We start from the raw sequence: 17,643 nt of genomic DNA on the forward strand, positions 1-17,643 counted from the left end.
TCGTCTGAGGAATGGGAGGGGGAGTTGAAATGGTTCGCGACTGGGAGGTGCAGTTGTTTAGTGCGAACAGAGCGTAGGTGTTCTGCAAAGCGGTCCCCAAGCCTCCGCTTGGTTTCCCCGATGTAGAGGAGGCCACAACGGGTACAGCGGATGCATTATACCACATTGGCAGATGTGCAGGTGAACATCTGTTTGATGTGGAAAGTCTTCTTGGGGCCTGGGATGAGGGTGAGGGGGGAGGTGTAGGGGCAGGTGTAGCACTTCCTGCGGTTGCCAGGAAAAGTGCCGGGTTTGGTGGGGCTGGAGGGAAGTGTGGAGCGGACAAGGGAGTCACGGAGAGACTGGTCCCTCCGGAAAGCAGATAAGGGTGGGCAGGGAAAAATGTCTTTGGTGGTGGGGTCGGATTGCAGATGGCAGAAGTGCCGGAGGATGATGCGTTGGATCCGGAGGTTGGTGGGGTGGTACGTGAAGACGAGGGGGATTCTGTTTTGGTTGTTATTGCGGGGAGGGAGTGTGAGGGATGAGATGCGGGAGACCCGGTCGAGGGCATTCTAGACCACTGAGTGGGGGAAGTTGCGGTCTTGAAAAACGAGGACATCTGAGATGTTCGGGAGTGGAATGCCTCATCCTGGGAGCAGATGTGGTGCAGGTGAAGGAGTTGGGAATAGGGGATGGCATTTTTGCAGGAAGATGGTTGGGAGGAGGTGTATTCTAGGTAGCTGTGGGAGTCGGTGGGCTTGAAATGGATATCGGTTTCCAGGTGGTTGCCAGAGATGGAAACAGAGAGGTCCACGCCCGAAACGTCAGCTTTCCTGCTTCTCTGATGCTGCTTGGCCTGCTGTGTTCATCCAGCTCTACACCTTGTTATCTCAAATTCTCCAGCATCTGCAGTTCCTACTATCTCTCCCGACCTGAAACGTCAACTTTCCTGCCCCTCTGATGCTGCTAGGCCTGCTGTGTTCATCCAGGTCTACACTGTGTTATCTCTGACTCCAGCATCGGCAGTTCCTACTATCTTTGACTGAAACTGTTTGTTTGCCTTGCAAGGTAAGGGTTAAGATATTAGAGGAAGCATGACAACACCGCCACCTACAGGCTTTCTTTTGCAAACCATGCACCATCCTGACTTGCAACTACATTGCTGTTCCTTGAATTCCCTTCTTGCAGCACTGTGCATTGTTGGAGTACAGCAGCTCAAGAAGGCAGCACGTGCCCACCTTCTCCAGTTCTTTTAGGAGTGCCCTGGCAGCAGCGCCCATATCCCATGAACAAAAAGAAACAAAATATCGGAGTTCTGTAAAATTTCACCGTTAACCATTTGCTCTGGATTCCCCACACAACTGTCAGACTCCTCGTCTTATTTGCACCCCATCGCAGGAAAGTCCCCTGAGGGTTGTTCAGAGGTAGAGCCAACCACAGCATGAACACCAGAATTAACAGAAGCTCGTGGGGAACAGTGCATTTGATCCCTGTTCTTCTGTCTTTGCTCTAGCTTAGCTTGCGGTCACAACACACACACACTGAGAAAGGGTTACTGGACTCAAAACATTAACTCTGTTTTTTCCTTCACAGATACTGCCAGAACTGCTGAGCTTTTCCAGCAACTTCTGTTTTTGTTCCTGATTTACAGCATCTGCAGTTCTTTCGGATTTTATTTAGCTTGCAGTCAGTTGGAAGACTGGATGGTGCGTACTTATGTCAGCTCACTGCGTTGTGTGAGCTGCTAGTCCGTGACGAATGTTGCTACCACCTTCCTTTGTTAAGAAACTCCAAGACCTGTTTGGTTTAATATGATCAATGTAAACCACTCCACAGTCCAAGTAAAAGAGTCCCTTGTAGCTAACAAGGTACAGTTTATTGCATGTTGGTGACTCTTGCACTGTACACTATTGCAGAGACTTGGAGGAGGACTAGTTGTTAGGTCCCACTCTATCCAGATCCTTAGCTGTTCAGACCTGTAGGCAGTATGACTCTGTCTTAATGGCTGATGTTTATGCTGCCATAATGGTTTAATGGTTTTAACCTTTCCAGACCCATATTCCACGCACTGAGGGAAACTGAGTTTCAGGTTCCAAACAAACTTTGTGTGTTTAAGCTGTATCCTATCTTCTGCTGGTTAACCAAACCCCACAAAACCGAGGAACAGAGAGAAGAATGGGCGAGCAATGAGCATTAATTCTTCCTTTTTAAGCAGAAAGCACCACGATAGGTGGTTGTTGAAGAAGTCAAAATATTAGTTAATATTAAAAAAATATTTGCAGTCAAAACTGGAGCACAGACATAAGAGGCAGATTAGCAGCTTGTTTCTTGCCCAGTAACTGTGGCTGCCTCTAATTTGGATCTAAGGCAGGCAAATGGAGGTAAGTTATAGATTCGACATGATCCAACTGAATGGTAAAACGGGTTAGAAGGGCTGACTGGTCTCTTGGTGCCATGTTTCAGTGCACAGCTCTGATGGCCCACACTGACTTAGTGCTTAAACATGTTTTCCCTTGTAGCTCTACCCAAAAGCACCTTGCAACATTTCGTTGACTTCCACTTCCTTAACTCATCAACATCAGCGTGTCAACAATTAACGTTCCTCCAACTCTTCACCCTAAACTAGCACCTAGCATTAATTCTTTTTGTTTTAGTTTAGGAAAGGATTTTGGAGGGCTCCTCCCTTGATTTGGGAAGCAAATCCTTCTAATATCCGGATCCTTAATCCTTATTACATCCATCAAGCCGCCACCAAGTTATTGAACATCCCTCTGAAGCTGCCTCCCAAGTCAAAGCAGGTACGGGCATTGATTTCCAATTGATGAGTTTGAAGTGCTGTTCGTAAACCACTCATTGTCCTTTTAGCTTCTAGGACCTGGGTTAACACACAGTTTGCACAGAGACAATCCCTATGGTTTAACCAGTTCTCGCTGGTGCTTACCTTCAACCAAGGTACGTGGACCTTTCACCTCCATCATGGGGAAATGCATCTGTTCACGGTGGCTCAGTGGTTAGCACTGCTGCCTCACAGCACCATGGACCCATGTTCGATTCCAGCTTCGGGCGACTGTCTGTGTGGAGTTTGCACATTCTCCCTGTGTCTGCGTGGGTTTCCTCCGGGTGCTCCGGTTTCCTCCCACAGTCCAAAGATTGCAGGGTAGATGGGTTGGCCATGCTAAATTACCCATAGTGTTCAGGGATGTTTTGGTTCGGTGGGTTTGACATGGGAAATTAGGGAAATGGGTCTGTGTGGGATGCTCTTCGGAGGGGCGGTGTGGACTTGTTGAGGCCAAATGGCCTGTTTCCACACTGTAGGGATTCTTTCGATTCATATTCTGAGGCAGTAGGTGGAAATCTGCTTCCTGTGTTGGTTTTTTGTAGAGTTTGGAACTCCTAAGCCTCTTTGCTTTCCTCCTCCTTTTCAGATGCACCTTTGACTTTGTTTTTCATTGACTAAGTTTTTCGTCAACAGCCCTTGAATCTCTTCATGTTGTAAGATTTTTGTCTGATAATTTTCCCCTGAAGTGCCTTGAGATGTTTTGCTCTGTCTCTCAGGATTCTACAAGCCCAAGTCATTGATTTGTTCAAATTGTCACTGTAGGTAAACCTCTCCTCTCCCCTTTTAATTTCAGTTTAATTTAATTTAATTCATCATACCACCATCACCACCACCATCACCACCACCACCACCACCACCACACAGTGTGGAAACAGGCCATTTAGCCCAACAAGTCCACACCGACCCTCCAAAGAGCATCCCACCCAGAGCCATCCCTGTAACCCAACATTTCCCATATGCTAATCCACCTAATTTATACACCCATGGATAACATGGGCAATTTAGCATGGCCAATCAACCTAACCCGCACGTCTTTGGACTGTGGAAGGAAACTGGAACACCCTGAGGAAACCCCCACGCAGGCACGGGGAGAATGTGCAAACTCCACACAGACAGTTGCCCGAGGGTGGAATCGAACCCGGGTCCCTGACAGCAGTGCTAACCACTGAGCCACCGTGTCGCCCTTAGCATTAAATTGGCACATTCCTTTAGGGAGGACAATAGCATGACTGCTGAAGGTAATGGGGAAATCAAAACCCTGATGGATAGGAGGAGGCTGCTCTTTTTGAAGGCAGACAAGTGGAAGAAGAATGTAGAAAGCTTTCCTGTGTTCTTTGAGCGTTTGTTGCTTGAACAGACAGGACATTGGGGACACCATTTTTAGGGTACCGTGTACAGTTCTGGTCGCCCTGCCATAGGAAAGATATTATTAAACTGGAGAGAGTTCAGAAAAGATTTACCAGGATATTGCTGGGATTGGAAGTTTTGAGTTGTAAGGAGAGGTTGGATAGGCTTGGATGACTTTTCCTTCAAGTGTCGGAGGTTGAGGGGTGACCTTACTGAGGTTTTTCAAATCATGGGGGGCATAGATAAGGTGAATAGCAAAGGTTTTTTTCCCCTGGGGTGAGGAAGTTCCAAACTAGAGGGCAAAATATTAAGTTGAGAGGTGAAAGATTTAAAAGGGACCTGAGAGGCAATGTTTTCACACAAAGGGTGTTCGCATGTGGAATAAACTGCCAGAGGAAGTGGTAGATGCAGGTACAGTTACAACATTTAAAAGATATTTGGACAGGTACATGGATAGGAAAGGTTTAGAGAGATATTGGCCAAAAGCAGGCATGGGACTAGTTTAAGCTGGGAAACCTGGTTGGCATGGACGAGTTGGACCGTAGGGTCTGTTTCCATGCTGTATGACTCTAAGTTGCATTTAACCACCTCACTATCTGAACCAAGTTATTTAAGGAAGTGATTTTGCTTTTTTTTTTTGGTTTTATTTTTGTGGTAATTCAGCTACATTTCTTCTGTGTGGTTCCCTCACTTAAGACAATCTAAATAATTCCTGCATACCAGCTGCAAACTGGCGTCCCCTCACGGTAATACCTTTGCATCCAGCTGAAAGCAGTTTGCACAGGGTCTTGTTGAAAATTATCAAGGATATGCCGGGTGGAGGTGGAGGTGGAGGTGGAGGTGGAGGTGGAGGAGGGGGAATGAAGCTGGAGGGAAGAACCAGGGGCTGAGCAGGAGCAGCTGGGGGAATATTAGAAAACTGCTCAGCAGGTCAGCGGACATCTCTGGGGAATGTGGAAAGAGAGAGGTTCCTTCGAGGCATTGAGTATAGGACTTGGGATGTTATGTTACAGTTGCAAGAGTCATTGGTGAGGCCAGTATTGTGGACAGTTTTGGTCACCCTGTTATGGGAAGGACATAGTTAAAGTGGAAAGTGTCCAAAGAAGATTTACAAGGTTGTTTCCAGGGCTAGTAGGCCTGAGTTATAGGGAGGGGTTGGCCAGGATCAGACTTTATTCCTTGGAATACAAGAGAATGCGGGGTGACCTTATTGAGGTGTATAAAATCATGAGGGGCATGGATAGGATGAATGCATATAGTCTTTTTCCCAGGGTTGGGGAATTGAAAACCAGACAGCATAGGTTTAAGGTGAGAAGGGATAGATTTAAGAAGGACCTGAGGGGCAACTTCTTCACGCAGAGAGTGGTGCGTAAAAGGGAATGGGCTGATGGAGAAAGTGCTTGAGGCAGGTACAATAGCAACATTTAAAAAACATTTGGATAGGTACATGGGTGGGAAGGGTTTGGAGGGAAATGGACCAAATGTGGGCAATTGGAACTGGCTGAGTGGGCACCATGGTCAGCATGAGTCAGTTTGGGCTGTAGGGCCTGTTTCCATGCTGTATTACTTTTATGACTGTATAAAGTAGTGGAACACCTATCATGTTGGGTGACTGAGGCCATGTTTGTTTTGTGAGGTAAGGTTTAAGACACCAGATAAAGCATTTAGCTTGTAGCCAGCGTGAGTGCTCTTTGTTCAGCAGGTCAAGGGTCACTCAAGGTATTGGCGTGTCTGTCTCTTCTCCTTTCCATGTTCCGAGTGTTTGACGATGGAATTCTGCATGTCCATACATGGGAAAAGCACTGCAGTGGTTTGGTCATTATCTTGGCAGCATGGCTGACAAGAAGCCTGTCCCGCTCTCACCACCTGTTATCATGCAGGATTGGAAGGTTTGACAGACTGACCATGGACCTGTTTTGCTGTGCTATGAGTGCTCTTTCTTTGGCTCACAAGACCTGGTGTGAGACTTGAACCTCGGGGTTCTGGCCCAGAGGTAGTGGCACAACCACAGACCTCCTGCTCTGATGGTGTAACTTTGCAAGTTATTGTTTGCATGGAATTACGTAGAATTCATAGCCTCGAAACAGGCCTTTAAATTCAGCTATTCTGCACTGATGTTTACACTACACACAAGCTGCTTGTCATGACTTGGTTTTTTTTAAATTAAAGAGGCTGGGAGAAAGGCTTTTTTAAAAATTGTACTTAGGAGTACAGGAGAGAAGCAACGAGCCATTTTGCCGAATGAACCAACACATTTATACCAAAGGTGCAACTGGTGGAGTCAAGGAGCTTGACTATCAGCACATTCCTCCTCTCATAGTTGTAAAGCTCAGAAATGCCCTCTTTAATTGTTTGTACCCTTGTTTACACAGACAGGCTACTGTAGTAAAAATAGGTCAAACAGTAAACCAATGGCTCTGTCTTGGAGAGACTGGATTGCTGGGATTAATCACAAATCTAGTTTCAAAGGCAGGTGAGAGCTTTGATGTGCCAAAAATGTGACTGTCGGCCTCATTTCAATCCTGTCGCAGTTTGGATCTTGTTGCCGAGGAGCAGAGAGAATATGTGCCAATGAATAAATGTTGACGTTGGTGATTTTTACACAACCTTATCAAGATATTCTTGCGTCCTTTTCCCCCTCATGTATGGTTTCCAGCTCTCCCTTAATTGCACGTGTGTTACTGCCCCCAGGAGCATCCCAAATTCTGTGGGTAAATAAATTTGTCTCAAATTCACAATTAGTTTTGTTAATGGCTATCTCATGTTTGTGATCCGTGCTCTTGGGCTCCCTCACAAGTCAGGAAAACCTCCCTGTTCTTGGCCTATCATAATTCTTCGTGGGCTTAGAGACCTCATTTAGGTCTCTGTGCTCCTGAATTCTGACTGCAAATGTAGCTGTTTATTCAGGAGTGTAAGGATTGCTCACTGTGTCACATAGTCTTTCAGTCAATTTAGCAAAATATCTTAATCGGTTACCTCTGATCCATTACTCAGTTGCCATATTGAAAATATATAGTGCAAAGTGCAGTAATTGGGGACCAGTGAGAATGCTGCTGGTATCGTTGGTTGCATACTGTCACCCTCTTGATCATAGGATCATAATCTCTCACCTCAATGTCTTTTTCTATATCCACAGAAACCAGTGCACCCCACCACAGGGTTTCTAGCCATCACCGTGGCTCTGAACTATTGCGACGAGGTCCATATTGCTGGCTTCGGATATCCACTAACGAAACAAAGTACTCCCATTCATTACTATGGCAAAACTACCATGAAAGAAATGTCTGTAAGTATTGATAGATTTAAGTTCTGCCTTGAGGTATCTGACTGTGCAGGAGCTATCTCTCTTGTGCTGCACTTTCATTTAGAAAATAGCCTGGATCTTTCCATCAGATAGATTTGAACACTGAGGATGATGCTGAAACGACTCTTGCCAAGATTTATTTAATGTTAACCTTGCCCTCTCTAAACAGTAGCTCACTACTTTATGATTTCCAGTGTCCACAGAGGATACCTACCTTGGTCCATGGGCAGGGAGGATGGGAGAAGGGGGTCCATTGTAGTGTGCTGATACAGCATTTTCAGTGCTTAATGTATAAGTGAAGGTACTAGCTCATTACAGAGTGAGAAAATGGCTTCTCGCTTCACCCCAGCGACTTGAGTACACAATCTATCCTCGCCTGAGGGTGTGCCTCACTGTTAGAGATGCCATCTGTTGGAAGAGGTGTTACATCAAATCTCCTCCTACCCTCTCTTGTGGATCTGGAAGAGATCTGATGACATTATTCTGAAGAGCAGTACATGAGAGCAGCCTGGTGTCCTGGATAATATTCTAAGGAAGGGTCACTTGACCCGAAACGATTTCTCTTCACAGAACCTCCCAGACCTGCTGAGCTTTTCCAGTAATTTCTATTTTTGCTTCTGATTTCCAGGATCTGCATTCTTTTTCAGTTTTTATTCAATATTTATTCCTCAACCACCAACTGCAAACAGATGATCCCATCCTTTTCTGCCTGCAGTTTGTGTAAACTTGCTGTGCAGGATAATACATAGAATAATAGGTCGGCACAGCATCGTGGGCCGAAGGGCCTGTACTGTGCTGTACTGTTCTATGTTCTACGTTCTAGGAGTTGGGCACTGTTTTCAGAGTTACAGCGGTGACTACAATTTGAACATCCCTGTTGACTGAGACAATGTGGGATGCCTCAAGATTGTGTAAGGAGCGACATAAATGTAAACTTTCCCTTTCTCATTAGAATGGTTCCCCATTTTCCATGGAACAAAACGCAGACATGTGCACTCCACGCACATGCACACACACACATACATACACTGAGAGATGAGCAAACTGACTCAGGTTCATGGATATTGCAGGTTCTGGGATTGCTGGCTATACTGACCTCACCCACCACCCACCACCCACTGTAACCCTTTCTGTTTGAACTGTACTAACCGTGCAGTAGAGACAGTCAGAAGGTTGTGTGTGCTCAGATTGAGAGAAGGACAGTGAGAGAGGCCAGGCAATCTCAAACAGGAAACAGTGAGAGGAGAACTGAACCAACTGAAACTCCACACATGCAACCAGCACCTTTTAACTTGCCAGCTCTCCCATCACATACATCCCCATCCCCATCCTCATCTGAGGCCAGGTCAGCATTGGCTCTGCTAATTCAAAGGTGTGGAGGTGCAGTCAAAGATGGCATTGATGTCCTTGCTAAGCCTTGAGCATTCCCTAAAATGAAAACTAGTTTTGTTTTCTCACAAAGCTTGATAAGGAATAGAGAACACAAATCTTAAGACAAATCATTTAAATCTATAACTGTGTCAGAACCCGGAAGCCTTTTTCAAGCTGCTCGTGAATTTTACATGTTCCAAGGATTAACATAGACTTTGAGAAAGTGTGAACAGTTGCTCATATCCAATCTGAACAACAGTCCAGGTATTGCATACTGCAAGGACTGCAGCAGTTCAAGACGAGGTTCACCACCACCTTCTACTTGGGGCGGCACAGTGACTCAGTGGTTGCCTCACAGCACCAGGGACCCGGGTTCGATTCCAGCCTCGGGCAACTGTCTGTGTGGAGTTTGCACATTCTCCCCGTGTCTGCGTGGATTTCCTCCGGATGCTCCAGTTTCCTCCCACAGTCCAAAGATGTGCAGTTTAGGTGGATTGGCCATGCTCAATTGCCTCATAGTGTTCTGGAATGTGTAGATTAGGTGGGTTATAGGGGTATGAGTCTGGGTGGGGTGCTCCTAGGGTCAGTGTGGACTTGTTGGGCCAAAGGGCCTGCTTCCACACTGTAGGAATTCTATGATTCTCAAGATTAATTAGGGATGGGCAATACATGTTGGCCTATCTAGCGGCACTGACATCCCAGCACCTGTTTTCTTTCAATAAAAATCATAGCATATTTAAAAAAGCTCATTCATTAGGCAAGAGATAGTAGGAACTGCAGATGCTGGAGAATCTGAGATAACAAGGTGTAGAGCTGGATGAACACAGCAGGCCAAGCAGCATCATAGGAGAAGGAAGGCTGACGTTTCGGGCCTAGACCCTTCATCAGAAATGGGGGAGGGGAAGGGGGTTCTGAAATAAATAGGGAGAGAGGGGGAGGCAGATAGAAGATGGATAGAGGAGAAGATAGGTGGAGAGGAAACAGACAGGTCAAAGAGGTGGGGATGGAGCCAGTAAAGGTGAGTGTAGGTGGGGAGTTAGGGAGGGAATAGGTCAGTCCAGGGAGGACGGACAGGTCAAGGGGGCGGGATGAGGTTAGTAGGTAGGAGATGAGGGAGCGGCTTGAGGTGGGAGGAGGGGATAGGTGGGAGGAAGAACAAGTTAGGGAGGCGGGGACGAGCTGGGCTGGTTTTGGGATGCGGTGGGGGAGGGGAGATTTTGAAGCGTGTGAAATCCACATTGATACCATTGGGCTGCAGGGTTCCCAAGCGGAATATGAGTTGCTGTTCCTGCAACCTTCGGGTGACATCGTTGTGGCACTGCAGGAGGCCCAGGATGGACATGTCGTCTGAGGAATGGGAGGGGGAGTTGAAATGCTTCGCGACTGGGAGGTGCAGTTGTTTATTGCGAACTGAGCGTAGGTGTTCTGCAAAGTGGTCCCCGAGCCTCCGCTGGGTTTCCCCGTTGTAGAGGAGGCCACAATGGGTACAGCGGATGCAGTATACCACATTAGCAGATGTGCAGGTGAACATCTGCTTGATGTGGAAAGTCTTCTTGGGGCCTGGGATGAGGGTGAGGGAGGAGGTGTGGGCGCAGGTGTAGCACTTCCTGCGGTTGCAGGGAAAAGTGCTGGATGTGGTGGGGCTGGAGGGGAGTGTGGAGCTGACAAGGGTGTCATGGACGTAAACATTTTTCCCACACCACCCACGCCCTCCACCTCCTCCAGAACTTCCAATTCCCCAGTCCCCAACACCTCATCTTTACTATGGACGTCCAGTCCCTATACACCTGCATTCCCCATACGGATGGCCTAAAGGCCCTCCGCTTCTTCCTGTCCCGCAGGCCCAACCAGTCCCCCTCCACTGACACCCTCATCGGCTTAGCCGAACTTGTCCTCACCCTCAACAACTTCTCTTTCAATTCCTCCCACTTCCTACAGTCAAAGGGGCTGGCCATGGGTACCCGCATGGGCCCAAGCTATGCCTACCTCTTTGTAGGTTATGTGGAACAATCCCCCTTCCGTACCTACGCTGGCCTTAAACCCCACCCGTTCCTCTGTTACATTGATGACTGTATCGGTGCCGCCTCGTGCTCCCACGAGGAGCTCGAACAGTTCAGCCACTTCACTAACACCTTCCACCCCAACCTGAAGTTCACCTGGACCATCTCTAATACCTCTCTCTCCTTCCTGGACCTCTGTCTCCATCTCGAGCAACCACCTAGAAACCGATATCCATTTCAAGCCCACCGACTCCCACAGCTACCTAGAATATACCTCCTCCCACCCACCTTCCTGCAAAAATGCCATTCCCTATTCCCAATTCCTTCGCCTCCGCCGCATCTGCTCCCAGGATGAGGCATTCCACTCCCGTATATCTCAGGTGTCCTCGTTTTTCAATGACCGCAATTTCCCCCCCTCAGTGGTCGAGAACGCCCTCCACTGTGTCTCCCACATTTCCCGCAACTCATCCCTCACACCCCGTCCCCGCAATAACAACCAAAAAAGAATCCCCCTCGTCCTCATGTACCACCCCACTAACCTCCGGATCCAACGCATCATCCTCCGACACTTCCGCCATCTGCAATCTGACCCCACCACCAAAGACATCTTTCCCTCCCCACCCTTATCTGCTTTCCGGAGGGACCACTCTCTCCGTGACTCCCTTGTCCGCTCCATGCTCCCCTCCAGCCCCACCACACCCAGCACTTTTCCCTGCAACCGCAGGAAGTGCTACACCTGCTCCCTCACCCCCATCCCAGGCCCCAAGAAGACTTTCCACATCAAGCAGATGTTCACCTGCACATCTGCCAATGTGGTATACTGTATCCGCTGTTCCTGTTGTGGCCTCCTCTACATTGGGGAAACCAATCGGAGGCTCGGGGACCGCTTTGCAGAACACCTGCGCTCGGTTCGCAATAAACAACTGCACCTCCCAGTCGCGAACCATTTCAACACCCCCTCCCATTCCTCAGACGACATGTCCATCATGGGCCTCCTGCAGTGCCACAACGATGCCACCTGAAGGTTGCAGGAACAGCAACTCATATTCCGCTTGGGAACCCTGCAGCCCAATGGTATCAATGTGGATTTCACAAGCTTCAAAATCTCCCCTCCCCCACCGCATCCCAAAACCATTCATTAGGCAAATTGGGTTTGATAGACACTGAGTACAGATGGCAGTTTTGACTGGATGATATAGGTGCTGTGAATTGATTTGGCAGTTGCACTCTTTGTAGTGTCATTGTATTGAGAAGTCATTGGAAAGACCATTTCATTTCAGAAGTCTCGGGGACTGGCGTATTTTTATCACTGAAATTATAATATCTTTGTAGAACCTTTTTATATTTCTGCATTCTCAGCACACGCTAAGCAGATTAATCAGGAACTCAGTATGGTTAGAGGCCTGATTGGAATTTTTGCTGTATCTGTTCACCTCTGTAGTATTTTATAACAATTTATAATTTTATCCTAAACGCAATTACCAGAAAGAAATCTTTTTGGGTATTGTGTACTCGTCAGTGTGTTGTATCATAATTAAAGAATGATTAGTCAAGTGACTCGATGACCTAGCTTTCAAAGGAGAGTTGTTTGGAACTGTGTGGAGATTTGGGAAGAGCTAAACTGATTAGTTTGTTTTGAAAACTGACCCAATGAACTGAATGGTGTTACTGTGCCCGCAACTCCAAGCCCAGTGCTGGTTACTGCTTTTCTCTGCGCTTTACTGCAGGGTGGGTTGTAGCACATGATTCTGTTTAATGTAGCAGAAATTATTTGGGGAAGATGACGAACAAGATCAGATCATTCCTATAAAGGCATACAAAACACCTCAACAGTGGCAATGTGAAGGGTCTGCTGTTTCATTGGGAGGATGCACAACGTCCCTGAATATCACCCCTTGCTGTGGCGTTGTGAAGCTGACCATCTACAGATGGTCCAGGCAATGAGCATCTCCAATAAGAGGCAATTTAATCACTGCCCCTTGACATTCAATGGTGTTACTGTCTCTGAATCTCCCACTATCAACAACGTGGGGGTTACTGTTGACCAGAAGCTCAACTGGACTCACCACAGAAACACAGTGACTACAAGAGAAAGTCAGAGGCTAGAAATACTGCGATGAGTAACTCACCTGCTGACTCTCCAAAGCCTGTCTACCAACTACAAGGCATAAGTGAGGAATGTGATGGAATACTCCCCACTTGCCTGGTTGTGTGTGTCTTCACTAACACTCAAGAAGCTTAAGACCATCCAGGATAAAACAGCCCACTCGATTGGCACCACACCCACAGGAGAACTTCCCCAAAGATCCTTAGATAGCAGTTTCCAAACCCACAATCACTTCCATCTAGAAGGAAGAGGGCAGCAGATACGTGGGAACACCACATTTTCAAGTTCCCCTCCAAGCCACTCACTGTCCTGATTTGGAAATATATCACCGTTCCTTCACTGTCACTGGGTCACAATCCTTCCTAACGGCATTGTGGGCTGCAGCAGTTTAAGAAGGAAGCCTACTCCCGCCTTCTCAAGGGTAACTAGGGATGGCAATAAATGCTATTCAGCCAGTGATGCCCACACGTGAATTTAAAACAAGAGGATGGCTTTTAAAAATTTCATTGGTATAAAATAGGTTTGAATTAGACCAGCCGAAAAATACTTTTCCAACGTGATTGGGATGAAGGAGATTCGATAAGTGTGGTGTGTGTTGATCAGTCACTTATTCCTGGTGAAGAAAGTACGTGGAGTATTCTGGTGCTGCTTTGTAATAACTTTCCTTTTACTTTTCAGAACTCTGAACACAATGTCACACATGAACAGCAATTTCTGAAGAGACTGGTCAATTCTGGGGCAATTAAATACCTCACTGTTTCGGAGTAATTGTTTCATGAATGACAACTTTTTATTTATATTCTTTACAAATCATTGGTTGTGACATATCATTGGCTACTGGATATTTTACTGAGGACAGCCGCACCCTGTTCTGGTTTGTACAGGATTGCAGATGGAATAGTCATTGCCCTTGGTGTGGGCAATTCTCTGGCATTGCTAGAATCATCATAACTGATTCAGGAGATTCTATTCTGCACTGGCTGCTAAATACCAGACACCACTACAAGTGTTAAACAAGACTAACTGGCCAACATCTCAAGAGTTGAAGAGTTGATTTGGAAAATTCAAGTTCTGTCTTCTCAGACATGCGAGAGAAATAACTCTTGCTTCGAATACTTCAAAAGCTGGTGTCGATTGTAATTGGACAAGGAACACGTGGACTTAATGAGAACCTTCCACACCTTCACAACGTTTTATTTTGCCAGACCAATGGACATTGACTCCCATTGAAAATAACTTTCTTATGTCCTTTCCCTCTGATTTATTAAATCTGTCTTACTGCTCCAGGGAAGAAAGATATGAGTCAATGACAGCAGTTCTTCTTGTGATAGTCCCCCATCCATCAGCTTATTTTTTTTTCCTCTTCCAGTTGGCGAATGGTTCTGTCCATGGTGGCCATTTTATATTATCTCTGCTCTTCTAGAGTCAAGATTTGAGGTGCTTCACAACCATTCACACCAGAGATTTGAATTAATAATCTCCTGGCATGTATTTATTGTTGCCTTGGGAAACGGTACTGCATATCTGTTGGTGTCAATGCTGCCATTATTTAGAGTTAGTTTACCCAATCTTGATTTGGCCACTGGTGTAAGGGATCTGCTTTCAATTGTCAAATTTTAGCCCAAAGGTGGAATTCTGAAGGTGTTTCCTACTGCAAGGCAGCCCACACTGGTGGCATATGATCGTTGCGACTCACTTTAACTTTCAGCATTGACAAATTGTTGACCTTTGTGAGTGTAAATGCAATTTTCACTTAAAAACCCAATGTGCTACTCTGGCATTATTGTTTTGGAGGAATTCCTTCCAGGTTTTCTTTAAAAAACTCAGCTTGTTCACACAAAACCACACTAGATGGTAAGTTTAATTTGTGCCCAGTGCGTTGTATAGCATTGCAGGCATTTTAACATTTTGAATGGAACCTACTCTATTATGTTCTACCTCTGGAATGTATTTGGAGATTTTCTTCTTTTTAAAATAAAAATGATACTGAACATCCAAATTTTTCCAAAATGGAATTCAGACAATGTAAAAATAATTCAGGTCTAGGTTTATTTTTCAACAGTGTATTGAAGAAAATTGTATTCTGTCTGAACTTTTCAAGGTTATTTCTGTCCTCCTAGTGAAGATATCATATTTATAATGAAGCCAAGGATTGGGATTGCACTTTTCTGATTCAGTCTTCCTTTTAAAGGAGAGTTCCTGTGATGAGAATATGACTTAATGGAATTAATTGTATTGTGTTGGCATTGTGGTCAAAACTTCCATTGTGTGCCTCAAGGAGGTCATTGGGGTTTTAGACGCTGTCCTTTCAAACACTCTTTAGAACACTTTTTCTAAGATGTGCTGAATTGCTTTCTGGTGAGAAGTCTGCTAACAGCCAAAACTTGTGCTACCTGCAGTCTTCAGTGGTCCCCAGCTCCAAATTTTACCCAGCAAATACACACTCGGATATGTTGAAATCAGAGGACTTTTTTAAGCTTCATCCTTCTTTGTGATGATATACTGTCCTGAAACTGACCTTTGGGATTTATTGAATGTGTTTAAGATTTCTCTAACTCCCTCGAGACTGCTATCATTACAAGCTTTACTGCTACCTCATCTCCAGCTAAACTCCCCTGCAGTTTATATTTCTGTCTATTCTATTAGCCAGATGTTGTTTAGTAAAGCCCAGCATTTTATTTACCATACCATTCTAGCTGCTGACCTTTCAATTAGTGTGACCCTAACCGTTTAAGTACATTAGACTTCGAAGTGCTTCAATGGCATTTATTCCATTTTCTACTGTTAAAACATAATTCCTAAAACTAACCCTTATCTACTAAACCTGACTCGCTCTAGTGATATTTAAGGGAGAATCTCCTTGTATCCTGAGCTGCATTTTGCATCCTTGTAGATTCTGAGGGAATGTTTTTCACTGGAACCATTGTCACTGTTATAACACCCATTTCCACTTGTGGTACAACCATTTCTGAAGCATCCTTAAGAGCTTCTATTACTGCCATTGGTTTATCATTTCCCTTGCAACAATTTGCTTTTACATACCCTGTCTTATGGAAATGAAGATGTACTGATTTTTTTTATGCACTTCTAGATTCTAAATAATCACTTTTGGAAACCTGACCTACATTTGTCTGTTTGCTAAAGTCAAAATCTATCCTATTCCTCCAGCTTCCCAGTGGGGATTTCATATGACAATCACTACACACTGTGAGAAATATTGCTCAAAATTACCGGAGCTCGTGCGTCTTTGACTTCAGATTACTCTCCCTCATCCTGATAAAACATTCTTGCTATTGCAGTGCTATTCCAGAATTCTTCTATATGCTTGATTTCTCTCATTTTCAAATGTTTGCCCTCACTTTTAAAAAAAATATTTGTACCTGGATATTGACAGCACAGGGCTAGGCCAGCATTTATTGCCAATCCCTAGTTGTTATAATGAAGGTGGTGATGAGCAGCCCTCTTGAACTGCTGCAGTACATTATAGGCAAGTACATCTATAGTGCTTTTGGGAAGTGAGTTCCCAGGATTGTGGCAGTACAAGATCAGTGATATAGTTCCAATTCAGGCTGATGTGTAACCTGGTGGGGAGGGATGGAGCTTACAGTTGGTGTTCTCATGCATCTTTTGCCCATCTCCTTTTAGATGGTAGAGGTTGTAGATTTTGAAGATGCTACCTATTTAATCTTGGTGAGTTGCTGCAGCACAGATGGTCCACACTGCTCCATTGTGCATTAGTGGAGAAGGGAATGAAAACATTGAAGGTGGTGAATGTGTTGCCAATCAATTGTTGCTTGAACTCCATGAATGACACTATTTTCCCATAATATTTCTTTCACCCTTGTGAAGTCAACATCTGTTGGTACTGTCCTATCTTTTAATTCACAAACCTAAGGAGCAAACTCATAAAGTATTAAGTATTGCCTTTTAAACTTTATATAATGTGAGGACTTTTAACATACTGAAGAAAAGGTTTGGAGGGCCATGGGCCAAGAGCAGGCAGGTGGGACAAGTTTAGTTTGGGATAATGTTTGGCACATTGTTTGGGCCTGTTTCTGTTTCTGTGCTGTATGACTGTGAAACATTCACAACTTTATCCCTCAGGACACCACGTATCATTACATTCCATGAGCCTTTGGCCACTTTCATTTTGTATCTATCTTGTCAGAGGAGGTAAAATATTTCTTAAGACCTTCTTTAGTAAATTTAGGCTCTAGCTGAAGATTCTTTGGTTAAAGCAAGAACCTAATTGGGTCTTCCCTCCTCATCTGAGTTATTTGCCCCTCTTTCACCTCATAACCTGAGCTTCTCTTTAGTCAGTTCCTGCTTTCCAAATTCTTTCTCCCTTTGAAGCTCTCTTTCCTTATTGTTTTTGTCACTTTTGTCTTAGGAATTCAAGTTCAAGGTTTTTCATTTATGTTTCTAGTTTATACCTTTGCATTTCTTCCTCAAGCTCAAGTATGTTTTGTCTCTAACTTCTGCTTTCTGTCAAGATACTTCTTGTCCTTTTTCTTTATGCTTTATCTGCAACTAGTTTCTAGTCAACTCAAACACATTAGCTTTTCCATCTTCAAATTTAAATGCTGTGTCACTTCCTTAATTATGTCAGTTTTCCTGGTCTCTGCTTTCCATTCTACTCCCAGCTTTGTTAGCAATGCTTTTAAATTAATTAGTTCATTGTTGCATAAAAGCTAGC

At 45.1% G+C, this 17,643-nt stretch overlaps 1 protein-coding gene across 1 annotated transcript in view; it reads left to right on the forward strand.

Annotated features, from left to right (window-relative positions):
* The first annotated feature begins 5,997 nt into the window (after positions 1-5,997).
* The window catches only part of LOC125486706 (CMP-N-acetylneuraminate-beta-galactosamide-alpha-2,3-sialyltransferase 4-like), a 159,587-nt gene continuing 147,941 nt past the window's right edge, over positions 5,998-17,643 (forward strand). The window contains exons 1-2 of the mRNA XM_048615379.1: positions 5,998-6,054; positions 7,302-7,451. Of these exons, the coding sequence (XP_048471336.1) occupies positions 5,998-6,054; positions 7,302-7,451 (207 nt within the window). The remainder of the gene's footprint in view (positions 6,055-7,301; positions 7,452-17,643) is intronic.

The sequence above is a fragment of the Rhincodon typus genome, chromosome 32, assembly GCF_021869965.1.
Source record: "Rhincodon typus isolate 14 chromosome 32, sRhiTyp1.1, whole genome shotgun sequence".
Taxonomy (NCBI): domain Eukaryota; kingdom Metazoa; phylum Chordata; class Chondrichthyes; order Orectolobiformes; family Rhincodontidae; genus Rhincodon; species Rhincodon typus.